The sequence below is a fragment of the Monomorium pharaonis genome, chromosome 4 (assembly GCF_013373865.1).
Source record: "Monomorium pharaonis isolate MP-MQ-018 chromosome 4, ASM1337386v2, whole genome shotgun sequence".
Taxonomy (NCBI): Eukaryota; Metazoa; Arthropoda; class Insecta; order Hymenoptera; family Formicidae; genus Monomorium; species Monomorium pharaonis.
In genome coordinates, this window is record NC_050470.1 from 13,158,620 (window position 1) to 13,172,439 (window position 13,820).

The following is a 13,820-nucleotide window of genomic DNA, read 5'->3' on the forward strand; positions in this document are numbered from 1 at the left end:
CAAAGTGATGCAATTTTGCGAAAAATCATCCAAATTACATGTACTTTTTTTTAAATTAAAGGGCAAAGACTCTACTTTGAGAATCCCTACGCGAAAGTTTGATTTGTTAAGTGCGAACCTTTTGTATCTGGCCGCATGTGGCTCTGAAATTCATCGGTGGAAATTTGTACTTACTGATCTGAATATAACGGAAGCTGACGCACCAATTTCACTGAAGTCAACAGAAGATCACATTCATCTATACTCATAAACCCACACATACACGTAAACATACATATACACATGCTAATACATAAAAAATAAAAGTTCAAATTTTTTCTAAAAAATCTCAGCCTTTTCAGGACCACATGATGTTCAAAATCCGATCGTCATTCTCTACGTGGTGCACATCGGGTCACTTTGATGACGGCGGTATGATTGAGTTAAACGCAAATAAAATCAATGTTTAATATCATATTGATACTCAAAATTCATGATATTCAAAAAATGCCGTATTTATTCGCTAAAATACCCTAAAATGCAGTGCAAATTTCAAACTCGTGTGCAATCAACAAAAAACATCGTATCAACATGTTTTTTTTTAAAATTGCTTAGAAAAGAATGAACTTTAAGAATCTAATTTAATATTAGCAAGATTTTAACGAGAAACTTGTGTAAAATGATAACAAACTTTTACTTTTTTCAATTAAAAAACACATGTTTGGTTTTCATGCGATACAAAAGGTTCGCACTTAACAAATCAAACTTTCGCGTAAGGATTCTCAAAGTAGAGTCTTTGCTCTTTAATTTAAAAAAAAGTACATGTAATTTGGATGATTTTTCGCAAAGTTGCATTACTTTAAAGATTGCCTAAAAATCGGTCAAAAATTTTGTTTCGTTTTTTTTTGCGCCAGTGCAGAATAAATAAGATTTTGCAGTGAAAACTATTATTGTAGAGCGTTTATGAAGCGGAATACTATGTATTAATAGGAGCCAAAAAAGAATGTCTTTTATATTTTTTCATCAAATATTACAATTCTAACTTTAAAGTCGTATATTCTTAGATAATTAGCTTAGATAAAATATATAATTATACAGGGTGATTCTTAATGGATGTCCCGGCCTTTTATCAGAGAATTACCGACGATAACTTACCGACCGCATCTCGGTGACAGCTCCTCGGGTCGACGGCAAGTTAAGAAGTATTTAAATGTTTTATATTAGAAAAACTTATTATATCTACTCACTGTTATCCATGGGTCGTCCGAATCTTTAGAGATGCAGTCGGTAAGTTATCGTCGGTAAGTCTCTGATAATAAAAGATCGGGACATTTTTTAAGTATTACCCTGTATGTTTCGTATATTTTCCTGTGTTCAAATATAATGCAAATAAAAATTTAAAAAATTACAAAATACAAAAATATTAATAAAATAATGTTATTTTAAGAAAATTATCTTATTGATGTAATTGTTGCTTTTCTGCAATGCTGATTAGGCTTCTTGCTTCGTTTTCTACGGAAATAAAAGAAACAGAAAAATCCGGATGTTGACAATTCAACAAACAAATAAAAATACACTGTGTGTGTGTGTATGTGTTTGTTTGTGTGTGTGTGCGTGCATGCGTGCGTGCGTGCGTGCGTGCGTGTGTGTGTGTGTGTGTGTGTGTGTGCGTGCGTGCCTGCCTGCGTGCGTGCATGGACGTGTGTGTGTGTGTGTGTGTGTGTGTGTGTGTGTGTGTGTGTGTGCGTGTGCGTGCGTGCGTGCGTGCCTGCCTGCCTACATGCGTGCATGGACGTGTGTGTGTGTGTGTGTATGTGTGTGTGTGTGTGTGTGTGTGTGTGTGTGTGTGTGTGTGTGTGTAAATATATACGAAATCCAAATTTCTTAAGAATTATTTTTTAATATTTAAATTATTATTAAATTAACATAGCACAAAGGACAATTGCGAAAAGCTAATCATTCGTCCTCACACCTCAAACGTAGTCGCACAGAACAATGCAAAAACTGTTGTGCTTAATATAATAAAAAATCTTGCCTACTCCGAGATCCATAGTACTTTTATCTTAAAAACCATTAATGGATGAACTTTTATATAGGTTGGACTTCCGATTTTTTTGTAATTAATATTCTTTCGTATTTTGGCGCGCTGATTACGAATATAATAGTGAAAATTAACGCAAATTTGATTTTCATGGCTTTCGCCATAAAAAAACAATAGCTTTTTTCATTTATTTTCGTAAATAATGGGACTTTTGAAAAGTATTTTAGATAAAAGTTGTAGATTTTATCGAAATACACATTTTATGTTTCATTAATTTTTGCCACAAAGATAATGGTTTTAAAAAAAGACTACGTTAAATGTTCAAAACTTCATATAAACTATCTAACACAGAGTTTTATCAGTTAATTTATTAGTTAATACCAGAAGAAGCGAAGTCCCCCCCCCCCCTCTACGTGTCTTCTGTACCATTGGGTTTGCGACTTTCGGGAGTATCCCGTTTAGACACGTAACGATTGGACACGCGCAATTGGACACGCACAATTAGACACCGCATTATTGGACACCGCACAATTGGACACCGCACGATTGGGGACGAACACATATACACGCACGCACGCACACACACACACGCGCACACACACACACACACACACACACACACATACACACATTCATATGTGGTTGCAGATTTCCAATATAATTTACATTAGTTAGCTTGGACGGGATGGGTGCGAGAGGAAAGCCGAAGGCTTCCCCTTGCATCTCCCCCATGTATATGTGTACAAAGCATTCTCTGCACCACATACGAATTTCCACGCAAAACGCTCGTAAAAGTACGTATATAGATGTTTAGATTCACATTTTCTTTTCTGGCAGAACGACGCTTTTTTCTGCAGGTGTTTCTAAGGTTAAATAATCTGTCATATGATATATTAATGTTTTTCACTAGAAGACTGTGTGGTGTTCAATAATGTGGTATTCAATCGTGCGATGTCCAATCGTACGGTATCTAATCGTGCGGTATTTAATGGTACCGTATCCAATCGTACGTGTCTAGTCATGCGTGTCCAATCAGGCCGTGTCCAATCGTTATGTGTCCAAAAGGAGGTCACTCGCAACTTTCCACGTGTAACGAGATCCATCCACACTTCCCCCTGCTTACAAAGCAAAACGATGTCCACGCTTGTACTGTACCACATGGATTTGTGATTTTTCACACGTATCGATGTCCACTCTCCCCTCTTCGCTTACAGAGCGAAACGACGTTTACGCTTGTACTGTACCACATTGGTTTACGACTGTCCACGCGTAGCGAGTTCCGCTCATCGTCTCTATTACCCTCCTCAATATTTTAATTTTCTGAGATAGTTTGAGTAAGCATTAAAATTAACTAATACAACTTGATGTGTTTAGATAAGTTATATAAAGTTATAAACATTTAACGTTGTTCTTCTAAAAAACTATTGTCTTTGTGGCAAAAATCCGTAGGACATAAAATGTGTATTTCGATGAAATCTGCAACTCTTATCTGAAATATGGGAGCATCCCAAATGCGCACAGTAATAAACGGACATACCACATGGGTTGCGACTTTCCAGGGCACCTCTTCCGACAGGGTGCGTGCGGGAGAAAAGCCGAAGGCCCCCCTTGCACCCCCCCGCGCGCGCGCGCGCGCGCGCGCGCGCGCGCGTGTGTGTGTGTGTGTGTGTGTGTGTGTGTGTGTGTGTGTGTGCGCGCAAAGCATTCTTCGCCCCACATGGGTTTGCGACTGCGTCCGTTTCGCACTGTGTTCGTTTGTTACTGCGTCCGTTTCACTCAATCTGCTGTATCCGTTTATTACTGTGCGCATTTGAGATTTACAATGAAATATTTTTTGAAATTCCCATTATTTACGGAAATAAATAAAAAAAACTGTTTTTTGTCTTTTTTTATGATTTTTACAAAAATCAAATTTGCGCCAATTTTCACTGTCATATTTATAAACAGCGTGCCAAAATACGTAAAAATACATAGTTTAAAAAAACGGGGTCCGATTTATACGGAAGATTATCCCCATTCGTTTCCTGCGAGGAAATATATGTAGATATTAAAATGTATAATGAGGTAGAGCTAGAGTCGCAAATAGAGGGGATAATTATGGGGAGAGTAAGGACGGGAGGGGAAGTGTAAGAATAGTGGGGGTTTATGTTAATGGGGATCTAGAGAGAAAGAAGAGAAATTATATAATAACAATTATCGGAAGGGATTTTAATGCGTGAACAGGGAAAAAGGAGGAAGGATTTGCGATTGGAAACGGGGAGGAAACGAGGAGGAAGTTAAAGAATAAGGGAGAAAAAAAGGAGAGAAAAAGACTGATGGAATTCGTGGAAGATAATGGAGTATTTTTAATGGAACGATAAAGGGGGATGAAGAAGGAGAGAGTACATACACGGGAAGTAAGGGAACACGGTAATTGACTACGTTATTGGAAATGAGAAAGTAAGGGAAAAGATTATTAGAATGGTAATAGAAGAAAGAATAGATTCGGATCATCATCCAATGGAAATAACACTAGCGGGAGAGAGGAAGAGAGAAGGAAAAGAAAAGGAGGAAGAAAGGAATGGTGGGGTACGTAGAATGAGGAAAGGGCTGTTTTATTTAGGAGGGAGATGAAAGAGGCAGGGTGGATGGAGAGTAGGTTAGAGGAGGAATGGAAAAAATAGGGAATAGGATGAAGAAAGCCATAGAGAAAGTGGAAAAAGAAGGAGGGGAGGGAGGGAAGATTAGGACAGGGTGGTGGGACGAGGAATGTAGGGAGAAAAAGAAGAAAGTGAGAAGAAAGTTGAGAGAGTGGAGGAAGGAGGGGGAACAGAGGCAGGAATATTAAAAAATAAAGAAGGAATTATGTAAAAGGAAAAAGAAAGGAGGGGAAAAATGAATGAGAATAGTTCAGGAAGCAAAAACGGAAGATCAAGTATGAAAAATAGTAAACAAAGAGAGGAGGAGGAGAGGGAAGGTAAACGAGGGGATTAAAGGGGGAGTGGATTATTTTACGGAATTGTTTGACGGGGTAAAAGGACGGGTGGCAAGAAGAATGGAGGAGAAAAGGAAGAGTAATGAGGAGGAAGAGATAGTGAAGGAAGAGGTGGAAGAAATGATCAAAAGGTTAAAGGGGAGAAAGGTGGCGGGAGTAGATAAGATGACGAACAAAGTGTGGAAGTATGGAGGAAAAAGGGTGAAGGAATGGATGTAGAGATTTAGCAATAGGGAAAGAGAGAGTGATAGCCGGAGACATGGAAAAAGGGGGTGGTGATTCCAATTCTAAAGAAGGGGGAGGAAGAGGTTGGGTAGTGGAAGATTATAAGAGGAGTGACGCTAAAGCTAACGGCGTATAAAATTTGTGCAGCGGTACTGGCAGAAAGGTTGAAGAAAAGAATAGAAAGAAAAGAGATAATTCTGCGTAACCAAACGGTTTTTAGGAAAGAAATGGGAGTGATCGATAATGTATACGTCCTAAATTATTTAATAAATAAACGATTGGATAGGGAGAAGAGGGGAATAATAGCGTTGTTTGTAAACTTAAAAGCAACGTTTGACACAGTGGATAGAAAAGTTTTATATGAGGCAATGAAAGAGAGAGAGAGAGGGGTGGTTAGAGAAGACTTGGTTAGGAGAGTGAAAAAGCTGCTGAGAAACAAAAAGTAGAGTGAGGGTTGGTAAAGAATTGAGCAAGAAATTTTGGACGGCGAGAGGGTTAAGACAAGGGTGCCCACTTAGCCCAATATTATTCAACGTTTTAATAGCGGACTTAGAAGAAAAGATGAGAAGGGGGTTATAGGAAAGTTAAAAATAAAATTAAGAGAGGAAAGGGTACATGCATTGGTGTATGCGGATAACATGGTCCTGTTAATGAAGGAGGAAGGGGAAATAAGAAGCATGATAAAGAGATTTTGGCAGATTACCTGGATAAGAAAAGATTAACAGTGAATGTGAGCAAGACCAAGATAATAAGATTTAGAAGGAGGGAGGAATATGGAAGAAAATAGATTGGAGGTGAAGAGAAAAGAAGATAGAGGGGATAAAGAGGAGTTTGCATACCTGGATTATGTATTGCAGAGGAATGGGGGACAGGAGACACACATGAGAGAGAGACAGGAGACCGGCAGCAATAATGAAACAGATGTGGAGGATAAGGAAGAGGAAATTTGGAGTAGATTGGGAGAAAAGATTGTGGCTCTTTGATAGGCTGGTGTGGACGGTGGCGTGTTATGGGGTGGAAGAAGAGAGGAAAGATTCAGAGAATAGAAGAAAGGTATTTAAGGTGGGTTTTAGAAATGGAAAAGAGAACGCCGGGATATTTGGTAAGGGAGAAGCTGCAAAGGAATAAGCTGGAAGGAAGAGCAGAGAAAAGGGCGTGGAGTTTTGAGGAGAGACTGGAAGAGAAAAGAGGAAGTGTCTTGACAAGGAAGTCTCTAAAGGAGAGAAGGAAAGATGAAGCAAAGGAAAGGTAAAAGCAGGTTGGGAGAAAGAGGAAGAGAATTTTTTGAAAGTAAAGAATTAGATGTAGAAGTAGTGGAAAGAGAATAGAGGAGAATATTGGTTGGTTTAGAGAAAGGAAAGAAAAGGAGAGACAAAAAATAGATAGATAGAAGAAGATTAAGGGTTCAAGATATAATAGAAGGTACAGAGAATAAAGGAAGAGGGAATTCAGGAATATTTGAAGAAAAGTTGAGGTGAAAGTAGGTGGCGGAGGGTGGTGAGGGTTAAATTGGGAAGTGAGGTAGGGGAGTGTAGATACTGGGAGAAGGAAAAAAAGGATGTACAGGCTTTGTGGAGGAGAGGTAGAAAGTTGGGAGCATTTGTGAGAGAGAGGTAGGGATTAGGGAGTGGAGGAAGGGGGGGATTGAGCAGGAGAGAGTGGAAAAGGTACTGGGAGAGGAAGGGGGGAGAATAGTGGGTAAGGATAATGGAGAGGGAGAGGAAGAAGGAGGGAAAGAAAAAATAAAAGTGAGGGTAAATGAATGAGAGGGAGAAGATAAAATTTGTACCTAGCAGTACAGAAAAGATAAATGAATGGAAGGTGTTCATATATGAGTTATTCTTTTTTTTATTTTATTTATCTATTTATCTATTTATTTATTTATTCAGTTATTTATTTATTTATTTATTTATCTGCTTTAGTTAATTGACCTTATCTTCTTTTTCATGTGTTTTTTGTTTTTAGTTTTATTTTACTTTTAATTATATTTAAATTTAGTGTGTGTACGCAGAGTTAAGGAAGAGTGTGAGAGCAGATGGGTAATAGCTCATTTTAGGTTAAGAATTAGTTGTAAGATTGTCGTAAGACAGTGGTAAGAATTATGTAAAATATTGTAACCCTGAGGGGAATCATAAATAAACTGGACTACTGCTATACTAAAATGTACAGTGATAAAATTTAAAAAATAAAAAAAAAATAAAGAATATTAAATATTACATAAAAAATAAATTTTAAAATATAACTATAAAATATAAATAAATAGCAAAAATATTTATAATTAATAAAGATAAATATGTTCATAACTTAAGGCAATTTTGCCATTAAAGGTTTTTTAATAAAAATGAATAAGGGCTTATATAATATAAAAACACGAAGAAACATATGAAACATACAGTTTTGTGACGTGACAGCTGCGGGCTGTCGTTCGTCACAAGGGCCTTAATAGCTCTTACGCGTTTTCATCACGCGGGTTCTGCGTCCTTCCGCTCGGGAGTGGGCGCAAAAACGCAGCGCGTCCTGTTTTGTCTATGTGAAGTCCCGTGTACTATCTCTTTCGTTTTCTTAAGTTCTTTTAAGCGTTATCTCGTGAGTGCGGCGGAAGTTGGTCACCGACAAACGCTAAGTTTGTACGACCCTGACGTCTCGTCTCGCCAATAGACGCCCGAGACACAAAGGGGCAGCAGGGATGAACGAGCAGTCGCCAAGGGATCTCCGAGAACCCCCTTGAGAACGGGGGCACGCAGGTCGTACCGCTTTTTACTTTGCCTAAAATTTACTGCCGCTATGGAAATCCCGATATTGCTGCGGAATTATAATTGAGGAAATGCTTTTTAATGACACCAAGGCAAAACGACATCCGAGCGAGCTCTACGAAAATCTCGGCAAGGACCGCGGAGACTAGAGGTGTATTTTCTGCCGAATTATAGATTGCGAATCAAGGACGGCATCTCGAAGCGCGAAAGTGCAACCGCCTAAGAGGAGTCGTCGCCGAACAAAGAGCAAGGAGTCCTGGCGCGCATGGCACTGAAATTCAATTCCCGTCCCTAAAGATCTGTAAGTGCGAAGCGACGACGTATGTAACGCGTCGCAAGCGAATCACATCGCAGAATCGCGACCAATAAGGACCTGACCTATTTCGGTAAAATGGGACGCGTCGCGGCGTGACCTTTACACGATCGAAGATTTTTACTTTGGCTGCGGAAGTACTTGTGAGCACCTGATCCCGAGCGAACTACCGAGAGCTAATTTGTACGAGAACGCAAGAGCCGACATCCCGGATCTCGAGAAGGTAAGCCGGGGGCAGTATTGGTGAGACAAGCCTCACCAGATTATTGTGAAATCGCCGATGTCGCGATCGGGCGAGTCGCGGAACGACCACGAATTTAGTATTGCTTTCATTTCGCTTAATTCTAGAATCAGTAACTTCAAGCTCCTCGTAATCCCGCCGCCTCGCTCGATCACGTCTGCACGTGTAAATCCGGTTCGCTCTATTTATTCGCGGTTACGTTGCGCGCGTGCCTGTACCGCAGCCGAGTTACTATCATTGTTCCGTGTCGCGAAATCTAGAGTAATTCCGTTTACAATTCCGCCAGAATTATTGTACCTGGTTGATTGTCACGTTTCTTGCGAGCGAGAGCTACGTATTGCGTACATTCTTCATGGATAACCTGATTGCTAACGGGAGAGCACGCGTTCGGAGCATGTTGCGCGAATCCTAGAGCACTGTACGTCGCGGTCGTCCCTGGCGACCGTTCTCACACCAAGAACTCGGCGACGATTTATTCGCGTCCAGAAAGGCTTACGACAAGCTGGAAAGTTTTCGCGTACCTTGTGCCGCTTGTAAGATAATTGTTCCCGATCCAAATTGAATGAAAATCGAGCGAGCAGCGGCTCGTCGTGCGCGAATAAATTATAATCGCTGCTTAATCGTGCGCTGGAAGACACGAACAAATGTAATCACTCACATCGGTAAATATAATTGTTACTTTTATTGTTTAAATAATTGTATAATTCCGATAGTTCTCTCGCCTTTCCGATTCCATCCGAATAGTCGGCTATCGGAGCCATCGACGCCCCTGTTGCTTATAATTACACGCTCCTTTTCTTTGCGCTATCACTGGGGAGATAATTCCCGCTCATTACGCGAAAGAGTGGTATGCTCTATCTTACTTGGTGCACAATTCTTTTTTTTTTAGCGAAATTTGCAAGATCGCGGTCACCCCGTTATCCGAGTAACACAAGGCCGCGATAAGGACGGAGGCGAAGGGGAGCGTCCGAAATGACCACGTTCGAAATGGCCACGATCGAAACAGCCACGTTTGAAATGGCCACATATGCTTTACTTGATTTCCAACACAATGAATATGGGTTAGCGATTTGGACGGGGTGGGTGCGGGAAAGAGGCCGAAGACCCCCCTTGCACCTTCCCGCGCGCGCGCGCGCGCGCGCGTGTGTGTGTGTGTGTGTGTGTGTGTGTGTGTGTGTGTGTGTGTGTGTGCAAAGCATTCTCTGCACCACACAGGTTTGCGACTTTCCACGCAAAACAAAGATGCTTAAAATACGTATGTAGATATTTAAATATCTATAATGAGAAATAGTACATCGAATCGACATTGAAATTATCATTTCGATGTCGCTTCGACGTCGAATTGATGTCGAATTCATTATCGTTTCTCGCTGAGCACAATGAGAAATAGTACATCGATTCAACATTGAAATCATCATTTCGATGTCAATTCGACGTCGAATTGATGTCGAATTCATTATCTATTTTCGCTGCGTTTCTCAATTGATATTTACGCATTTTTTACATGGCTTGTGCTAGACAGAGCATGCGCTTGTGACTATGAAGCATGACGATATGACCGCTGCGCATGCTCAAATAAAACATATGTAGCCATTCCGAACGTGGCCATTCCGAACGTGGCCGTTTCGAACGTGGTCGTTTCGAACGTGAGCAAATTGAACTTCGTGCAATATTTTCTGTGACCATTCCGAACGTGGCCATTGCGAACGTGGCCGTTTCGAACGTGGCCATTTCGGACGTGGCTATTTCGGACGTGGCCGTTTCGAACGTGGCCGTTTCGAACATGGGCAAATTGAACTCCGTGCAATATTTTCCGTGGCCATTCCGAACGTGGTCAAATTTACGCGTGGCCATTTCGAACGTGAGCAAATTATATCCACTCGAGGCGAAGTTACCCGTCCTTTGCGAGCACGGTTACATGTTATATGAATATGCGACTTCAAAGTCAAATTTGTAATTGCCGTTTATCGTACTATTAAAAGAATATAAAAGACATTTTTTTTTTACTCCTTTTAAACATACATAGTATCGTACTTCATAAATGCTTCATAATAATAGCCTTTACTACGAAATTTTATTTATTCTATAGTAAAAATATTCTATAGTAGAAATAAAAGCCGATTTTAATGGAACCATGAAAAAAATTTGCTCAAAAGATGACTCATGAAATTGACAAAATTAATTGTTGCCTTTTTCTGTTTAAAATATGTACTCAAAATATTTTCCTTTTGACTTTTAAATTTAGCAAGTTAAATTAACAAGGGAAGCCGAAAATTCTGATTTTAATGAAACTTGGCATAAATGTAGAGGGGGTAAATACATGAATTTAGAAATTTTTAGTTGGTGCTTATAAAAGGTTTGAAGGGGTGAAACCACCATTTAAAGTTTAGACATTTTTGCATTTTCTCGATATATTTCGCAAACTAAACAAAATATAAAAAAATGTTTCATACAAAAGTTTTACAGTATAAATACCTCTAACGATGCTATTTATTTTTTAAGAAAAAAATTTTTTTAAAGAAATAAATAGCATAGTTAAATAGAGGTATTTATACTGTAAAATTTTTGTATGAAACATTTTTTTATATTTTGTTTAGTTTACGAAATATATCGAGAAAACGCAAAAATGTCTCAACTTTGAAGGGTGGTTTCACCCCTTTAAACCGTTTATAAGCACCAACTAAAAATTTCTAAATTCACGTATTTACCCGCTCTACATTTATGCCAAGTTTCATTAAAATCAGAATTTTCGGGTTTGCGAGGTTTCCTTGTAAGTAAAAAGAAACATAATTTTATAATTCCCGCATGCTCGAAAAACGATTAAAATGCGCAATTTTTTTTATTTACTTAAAAATTTCTGTAATTTTCTTAATTTTTAGTACTTTTGAACATGGCAAGATATATCAAAATTGTGAATATAAAATCGAATATTATACGATTGTAAAATACTGTAAATATGTTAGAAATCGAGAAGGAAAAGAGTATTTGGAAAGACATAGTTAAATAAAATGTGAATCTAGATTACAACATGAGATATTGGATTTACTAATAAATTAGAAAATAAAAAATAGCATTTGAGAAACTCTTTAAATCAACTTTTACAAAAAATTAAAAGAACTCACCGACCAAGCTTGACCAATATTAGGCGGATTGTTTTGACGCCGCTGATTGTATTCATAATTGACTTTTGGTGTCATATCTAAGAGTGGTAACGGATTGAAGAATTGCTTTCGTGATTGTTGTCTGTTCAGTAGTTGTTCTTCATTTATTATGTCCTTGTCGTCTCTAAAAGCAGAGGATCTCGCTTCCATTTCTTCGGCTAAATGTTGCTCCTGCAGCATATATTATTTAAACAATCTTCGTGTATGTTTACGTGTGTACAGGCAAGAGTTGCTGAATGCGTACTTCATCAAATAAGATGTTACTTCATAAAATCATATCTTATCAATATTTTATAAAGAGTGTTCAAAGTTATTCGCTTCAACAATCGTGAGGAGAAAGAATTGAGATAAACAAAAATATCCTGTATTATTTTGCAATATTCGTAATAATTATCGAGTTAATTTATAAAGTCGAATTCACCCAATTACCGCCAAATACAAAGGCGAAACGAGATTGGATGGTTTAGCGAGACCCGCGTTTGCTGTTGCAGACGCGCAGACTGTTATATGTAAACATTGCTACTAAAAATAATACAGGCACACAAAAAAGTTACCTGGCCTACGGACAGACTATATAATCCTACAGACTATATCACTGTTGTAAGCCAAATTACAACCGATAGATTAATATTGCGAAAAGCATTATCTTTCGAAAAGACGTTACGAAAAGCACCTCTTTCAAAAGACACAAGAATTTGCCGCGCTCACGGAAGTCCTAAGCAACTTCCGTGAGCTCACAACACCACGATACAGAACCGCTCGGAAGCAGTTCCGTATCGCCCTAGAAATAAGGCCCTACGCTGCACAATTAAACCCCGAGGCTACCGTAGTGTCGAAACGCTTAGCCTCGCGGAAGCCACCAACAGCCGGTCACTGGCCTCTAAAAATCGCGCTAAGCCAGCAAGTCATCCGGCTATATATGTCAGTACGCGCAGTGATCGGGCGGAGAGTAACTTAACAACGTCCGAGCTACGTCGGTTTACTATACGTCTTATCGCGAGTGACACCTGAAACCGCTACGCGCAACAGTTGATTGTAGGTCTGTCCACGAATCAAGAATAAAGTTCATCTGACAAGCAAGTGAGAGTGTTTTTTCTTTCGTTGAAACCACGAGTTGAACCTTCACCCTACGGATCCTAACCCCTAAGGCAGAACGAACCACCGAACTCCTACGAGAGGAACTCTCGGTCTGACCTACCGTCACAGCAATCACTTATGTATTTTGATACGCTGAATACGAATGCGGTGTCAGAATTACACAATGACTCTTCAGTCTTCAGTAAATTGCAGAGAATCGTGCAGAATATCCAAAAATTCGCCAAATTGAACATTACGTTACAGCAAGATGTACAAAAGGAGTTGATTTCGAAATGGGGAAATTTACTTGCGTGTATTTTGATTTTCTGCGAAGAATGTGTCCTGCAAACACGATAATTCATAAAACAAGCATTATGTCGCAGAAAATTTTGTGAAAGGATCTCGCTTCGGCTAGAGGTACTCACCTACATATTCTATGACCAGCTAAATGTAATGAGAATGTCAAAAGTGTCTGTCTTCATACATATGTAATTAATTAATGGTTTATTCACTTCAGCATTACAATGCCAAAAAGGGACTTGGATTACAATTTTTTTATCACATCCATACGGGAGCGTCCCAGATGCGCACCGTAATAAACGGACACAGCAGGCTGAGTGAAACGGACACAGTAACAAACGGACACAGACCAAACGGACACAGTAATAAACGGACACAGTAACAAACGGACACAGTGCGAAACGGACACAGTAACAAACGGACACAGTAATAAACGGACACAGTAACAAACGGACACAGTAATAAACAGACACAGTAATAAACGGACACAGTAACAAACGGACACAGTAACAAACGGACACAGACCAAATGCGCACACTGCACATGCACACGGACCAAATGCAATCCATGTACATTGCAAGCAGAGTAAAGTCCACATAGGTTAACGACTTGGACGGAATGGGTGCGGGAGGGGGGCCGAAGGCCCCCCTTGCATTCCCGTGTGTGTGTGTGTGTGTGTGTGTGTGTGTGTGCGTGCGCGCGCGCGCGTGCAAAGCATTCACTGCATCACATGGGTTTGCGACTTTCCATGTGTGC

General features: G+C 39.5%; 1 protein-coding gene across 3 annotated transcripts in view; it reads right to left on the reverse strand.

Moving 5' to 3' along the window:
* Positions 1–13,820, reverse strand: part of LOC105839536 — a 206,014-nt gene that overhangs the window by 7,524 nt on the left and 184,670 nt on the right. For all 3 annotated transcript variants that reach the window (XM_036286416.1, XM_036286417.1, XM_036286415.1), the window contains one exon: positions 11,649–11,858. In XM_036286416.1, the coding sequence (XP_036142309.1) occupies positions 11,649–11,858 (210 nt within the window). The remainder of the gene's footprint in view (positions 1–11,648; positions 11,859–13,820) is intronic.